The sequence below is a fragment of the Propithecus coquereli genome, unplaced genomic scaffold, assembly GCF_000956105.1.
Source record: "Propithecus coquereli isolate 6110/MARCELLA unplaced genomic scaffold, Pcoq_1.0 Scaffold139, whole genome shotgun sequence".
In the NCBI taxonomy this organism is placed as follows: domain Eukaryota; kingdom Metazoa; phylum Chordata; class Mammalia; order Primates; family Indriidae; genus Propithecus; species Propithecus coquereli.
The window spans coordinates 1,176,470-1,183,129 of record NW_012138191.1 but is presented as its reverse complement, the minus strand read 5'-3'; the positions used below and the strand labels follow the sequence as shown (position 1 = coordinate 1,183,129).

At 37.8% G+C, this 6,660-nt stretch overlaps 1 protein-coding gene across 1 annotated transcript in view; it reads left to right on the top strand.

Annotated features, from left to right (window-relative positions):
• PLCB1 (phospholipase C, beta 1 (phosphoinositide-specific)) overlaps positions 1 to 6,660 on the top strand; it is a 756,841-nt gene that overhangs the window by 480,174 nt on the left and 270,007 nt on the right. The window contains 1 exon segment of the mRNA XM_012639238.1: positions 6,056 to 6,193. Coding sequence (XP_012494692.1) covers positions 6,056 to 6,193 — 138 coding nt within the window.

The following is a 6,660-nucleotide window of genomic DNA, read 5'->3' as shown; positions in this document are numbered from 1 at the left end:
GGATCCTATAGAACAGTGGTCCCCCACCTTTTTGGCACCAGGGACCAGTTTTCTGGAAGATAGTTTTTCCACAGCAGGTTGGGGGTGGTAGGAGTGCAGGAAGGAGGGAGGAGCTTTTCAGCCTGGGGCTTGGGGACCACAGCCATAGAATACGTGAACATTAATCAATATCAGGACAAAATTTTTCTTGTTTCTTATAGTCAGTCCTTCAACATTGTAACAGACATTTTCAATCCACTTATATTCCATTGGCCTGCCCCCCCTATAGTCCTGAGAGTGTTTTCTGGCCATGGAAATGCAAGGGAGTTAGCGCCTTGGAAATGACTATCCACCAATGATGGACCAGAGTGGGCAGATAAATACTTCAGTTTCCAGGCTGTCTGGGGACATCCTGAGGTGTGTTCTTCACACCATCTCCAAGTGGATTGAGCCTCAGTTACCCAAACTGGTAAACCGCTAATTAACACATTCTTTTTCCCTCCATGTCTTAATTTCCCCACCCCTTATTGTGCCTCCTGTAACCACCTCCAGAATAAACACTTGTCCCCAGATCTTTGACTTGAGTCTGCTTCTGAGGCATCCAAACATCCCGTATGCCAAGCATGTGTCTTGCAACATGGGAACCTAGCTCAGACTCTTAAACTTCCTGAAACACATGGTCGCAACATTTGCCCAGCTCTGAAATTGTCTTTCCTTTGGACCTCTCCAACATCCTGGGCTAATTTACTTGGTCCAAGGGATGTGGGCACTTTATTTCAACCCATCTTTCTGCTTTTTCTATGGTCAGCCTGCCTGAATGCCTCCAGCATCCTCTTCCTCTTTCCTTCCTAGCTGTTAAATCTGCATGAAACCAGACCCTGGGTTTGTTCACAGAAATGAGGGAAACCTAGAATGCCACTTCTTAGGGATTCTCCTTTAATTTTATCTCCTCTCTGTGGCCATTGCCAAGGATAACTGAATTTTTAGCTTCATAGAGATGCCTGTGACCAAGGGGAATGTTTTTCTGGATGGTTGCTCTCACATTTCTTCCAAATTATTATTTTTTTCTTTCTTTTAGATTTGAATAGCGTGTTCACTTTAGCTTAATCAACTCATGCCTGACAGCTTCAATTTTGGATGAAGATGCACGGCCAAGATAGCTAATTTCTCTTCTCCACCAACAGATTTCTGTACTTGTACATGGAGACTCTCCATGAATGGAGCAGAGACTGCCTTTACAAATTCATCACCACTCCATCTCAAAGCAAATATGAATGATCTTATTATGATAATGCCACTGTGAGATAAGAAGGGCAGTATTCTACCAGCTCTTTTTCTTTCTAGTGCTTACCCATAGTTGCTTTTCTTTGCCGTGGTCAGTTTTCCCTCCACTCCCTCTATCTAAAGAAATAGCTGGAAGATATTTAAGGATGGCCCACCCCACATCTATCACTTGCAGAAAAAAAACATACACAAACAAGCAAAGTTCTCCCAGTCTTTTGCTCTACGTAGAAAAATGTTCACAGCATCATATTTCAGAGTCATCAATGTAAGTGGATAGTATTTTATCTATAAAGGCTTTCTGGCTATGTGAGCTGCATAAGCCACTGGTACACCTTGGTGAGCAGAATGACATCTCTCATCACATCCATATAAAAGCGAGAGAAACCTTGAAAATGAGAGGTGTGAGGATAAGCACTGCACTGATTCAAAGGGAATTTGTTAGTCTATGTTTTATTTTTTGAGATGCAAACGTGGAATTCAAGGACTAGCGATGGAGAAGCAGCCTGGACATAAATTTATATCTTTCCTTTCAATGAAATTTGAATAAAATATAGCAAGAGTCTACTCCGCCTTCAAAGAAAAGGTAGCTTTATTGCTGTGAAGCTCAACCATATGAGTCGCACTTAAGTACAACCTGGAATCCATCTCTTTAATTTCCAACTGTTGTACGGAAATGGAAAGACTTTCATATGCTTGATCTTTCATATGAATGATGGATTAGAGTTACATCTATATAACTGTAATTCAAATTGAGAATATTACATTAAAATCTGGAAAGAAAATTAACCTAATATACAAATTGTTGAATAAGCCCAAAATCCAATAAAGATATATTCCATGAGGATGAAAAATGAGCAAGCTACACTTTCTGCACCGAAAATGCTACTGGTGTCAAAAATGAAATCTAAAGATCTTGAAAAGATACCTTATTTTGTGTATATCTGACATCCAAATAAAATAGCTTTTCTTTAAATGTCATATTAAGGAGGGAAAGTTCAAACTGGCATTCAACTCTTTTTTTAAAAATCATCCTTTAGCTTGTGTTAATTCCTTCCATTAATTGCTAATATTTTAAATGATGTAATTACAGTAACACATGCTGTAATTGAGTCCTTGTTTCTTAGGTGTAGAAAAGTCTTTTTTCAGTGGCCAATTACCTGGAAATTGGAATCATTAACTTGAGCTTTAACAAGAGCAAAACTCAACTTCCTTTGCAACAGACGTGAAGTAGTTTAATCACAAATCCTGATGATTGAAAGAAAATGAATTTATTTGTCAGTCTCTATGTTGTAACTCTTATGGGAACAGAGATGATCCAGGACTTAACTTTAAAAGTGGAATTGAATTATAGCTGCCAGGATTCTGAGCTGGTCTGGTTAATTCCAGCTGTGGACACACATCTAGGATATTCTCTGCCAAAAGCAGGCCTTGAGTGACAGCTTAGCAAAAATATGAAATTCCAAGTTCACCTCACGTCTTACTTTTTTCTGAGCTATATTCTGTAGGGTTCTCCAACAGAGAAATTGAACAGTTTTACAGAGTTGTGGAAATAGCTTTTTTTTTTTGGGAAAAAAAACGTTCAAGGAAATTATATCAATTGCACGGATGGAGAAATGTGTTTTAGTCTGGTAGTAAACCCAGGTAGGTAAATCCTTCTCAGGAAACTTCTCAAGAGGTTCAGTTAATGAGAAACACTAAGACATAAAATTCCTTGGTAGAATAGGTTTTGAGGGAGGGGGTGGTTTGCATGCAAACTGTCTATAGGTTTTTGTTATTGTTCCTATTTTGATTTTATTTGTTTGTTTTTCAAATGCAGCCACCCATTTCCCCAGACCTGAGAATGCCATACTCCAGAAACAATCATTTTTAGAGATCTGTTTCCGTTAAATTCCTTCCACCTATAAGGTCCTCTGAAAACTTGGTGCCTTTGCAGTTTGTCCTTCCAGATAATCCCCACTTTGTGTGTTCTCTGAAAGTCAGAAAACGACTCAGGATGACTTTTGGTACTTGAAGGGACAAATATCTTTTTCACTATAGCCCTTGCATATCAATATGCTCAATAATGACTTGTGTTCAAAAAAAGGGAAAAATTAGAATACAGGTCAAAAGAAAAGCAAAATTGTTTTTACAAGGAGAACTCTGACATAACCAAGTTTGTTGTTAATAAACATGAAATAGATGAAGAATACATACAATTTTAGAGATAAATAAAATGATCAGTGGTGGAAAAGAGAGTAAAATATAGTTTAAATCACTGTGTTCCTTCACCAAAAAAAAAAAAAAAAGACATTAGTAAGGAACTTGCTCATTATTATGTACTTTAAATTATTTCTCTGTTTACATCCAGAACTACATGATTTTAAAATACTGTGATTTCTTCTGAGTAAATATTTCTCAAAACTAACTATTCCTTCAATTCATGCTCAATAACCTTTTTAAATTTTTTTATTGAAATGTTAACCATCCCAGATGTAGAGACATAATAAATCCTCAAATACCTACCCCTCAGATTCAATCATCATCCTTATTTTACCAGCCTGCTTCATCCACCCAATCCCAGACATCACCCCAAATACTTCATTATAAATTTCTAATTAGATAAAGGTCAGTAGTCTTTTTAAATATATATAAACAATGATTATTGGGAAAACTTTTCAAAGATGCCACAAAGAGTTGATCATCTTTCTTATAAATTCTTCTTCTTAACTGTCCCTAACTGTACTGTGGGAATCCCAGAAGCTCTTTTCCAGAATTATTTTCTATTCTGAGCACCTCCTCTGGGTGGTCCCTACTTGCCTTGAGTTCCTATATCTTAAGGACAATACCAGTGAATCCCTGACCCCAAAACCTTGTCCCTGTAATTCTGAGAGGTGGCACTCTTTAACCAATCAACTATTTAATAAGTAAGCAAAAGTGTTTTGAAAGGACATGAGAATTAGGCAATAAAGTAGTATAGACTGAACAGAAAATGCTTGGTAGAGAAAAAAGCCAGAAGATGAGTTTCGTGCCTGTCACTGGGAGGAAAGAAAGGGCCTAAAGTATAGCGTGAACTCATCCTCAAATATTTTCCTATTCAATGTTGTAGAAGTAAAAAATATCGATGGACTTTGTAGTCACTGATTGAAAACTTGTGATTAATAATTACAAGTTCCATGTGGTTTCTGAGAATTCTTTTTCTCTTCTGACTACACAAAAAACAAAATGACAAGTCACTGATCAAATATATTTTCTCTTTTAACCTTGTCTCAATGGTGTTCAAAACCTTCCATGCAATTAATCATTTCACAGAACAGCTGGTAATCATTGTTTAATTAGCCTTCACAAAACATTCATTCTTCCTGAACAGTCTCCTTTAATCTTTCATTAATGCTAGAGTCTAAGTATTTTCCTTTTTGTCCTATTATTGTTTATTTTGTAAAATTTTCACTATGTGTCTTGCCTTTTCTAGATTATGCAAATTGATGCTTTTGTGGTAGCATTTGATCTTTCCAGGAATCTGGATCTACTTGATAAGCTCTCAACTTGTTAGTGAAGTTGAACTTTTAGTTATATTTGGCAAAGCTTTGAAAGGGGATTTTTCTCCCTTCCTAATTTACCTGGAAAACGTTTCTCTTCATGCAGCCAAACAGAGGAGAAAGTTTTATTAACGAAAGAGAGAATTAATGGCACCAAATAAAGTAACTCAGCTGGAAAGGTTTTGTTTGTTTTCTTTCTTATTTTTTTTTTTTTTTTACATCCACTCTTTTCTTTGTAAGGCTGGTGTATATAAAAACTTCACAAGAGAGGTCAAAATAACCAGCGTAAGTAATCAGGACCTATTGGCCCAGCATTTAGCTAAATAAATAAGAATGTAAGTTTATTTTTTGCACAGAAGCTGGCTGCAAGTTTGCTAAGTGATTGATTTGATGCTAATTTTCCGCGTGGAATTCTCATTTCCTTCGGGGCCTGTCCTATGGGCAGAAAATAGATTCAGCCAAGCTGACTGAGCCCTGTTTTAGGTTTTGAGTTCTGAAGGTTTGGAAAACTCCTTTTCCCAGGAGCACTATATCTCCAAGGGATTCTCATTTACTGATGTCCCAAAGAACACAACTGGCTCTGAAAAGACTAAGGTCTTCAGTCAATTGCTCTTTCTGTCATAGTGTCACACATTTTTATGTGCCACAATTCTCCCTGTATTTTCTCCAGTCGTCCCATGAATTGCACATAGAAATGAAAAATTGCCATCCCTCTCCTTAATTCCCTGTGTCCAAATCCCAGTACATTCTAGGATAGAAATGAAATCAACATGTGCACAGCCGGCATCGCCTTTTTGCTCACTGTGACATGCTGCCTCTTCACATCTGTCCTCAGTGTTGGAGAAGCTCCATGCTGAGAGCCCTGGCTGTGTTTCTGCCCCAGCCCTGGGTGACACTGTCATATGTTGATTCCACAGTAACAACCTTCTTTGTGTTAATGTATCCATGACTTAAGGAGAGGGACAGAGATTTTTCATTTCCATATGCAATTCATGGGACGGTTAATTGTTGCACGTAAGAATGTTGACAGGATGACAGAAAGCACTTGACGGACAGCCTGAAGTCTTGAGCCAGAAATTCTCTCTCCACAGCCTTTGGGAAAGATGCTTCACCTCTCTAGGCCATTGTGGGCTGGGAGGCTTCAATTCGTACAATTTTCTAGTAAGAATAAGAGGCAACTTTGCTTTGAAGTCATTCTAACCCTAGTTATTTTGAAGTTATGATATCATGTTGGCATCTCTAGCGATAGACTAACTGTTTCAATGTTTATTTTCCAGGACCCCAAATTACGTGAACTTTTGGATGTGGGGAACATCGGGCGACTAGAGCACCGCATGATCACCGTGGTATACGGGCCTGACCTCGTTAACATCTCCCATCTGAATCTCGTGGCTTTCCAAGAAGAAGTGGCCAAGGTATGATGGATGGAAACTTCTAAAGGTTGTCATCTTGATCTGAATCCTTGTGATATTATTGTACTGAGGCCTGTGAGAGACTTTGAATTTTTGTCATATTTAGCACGTGTTAAAATTTCATCTAAAATTATTTCAGCTGCCAAGTATAAGTGTAATTCAAACGCTTCCAAATAATGGCATATACTTAGAATTATGGGGTTTTTTTTCATTAGGAATAAGACATCTGATATAATTCTTTTGCAAAACAAAATATAGATAAAACCGCATTCCAGTTCATCTACCTTACCCCAAGTCATTCTCTCTAAGCCTTATCCCTATACCACTTCCAACTTCATCTTCTTTCCAACTCTCTCCTGGAGACACACATCTTCAGCACCTTCTTAACTTCTTTTTCCCTGCAGAGTGCCTAGCCCACCACATTCATGTAGTAGTTGCTCAGTTAATATATAAAAGATTGAAAAAATGAA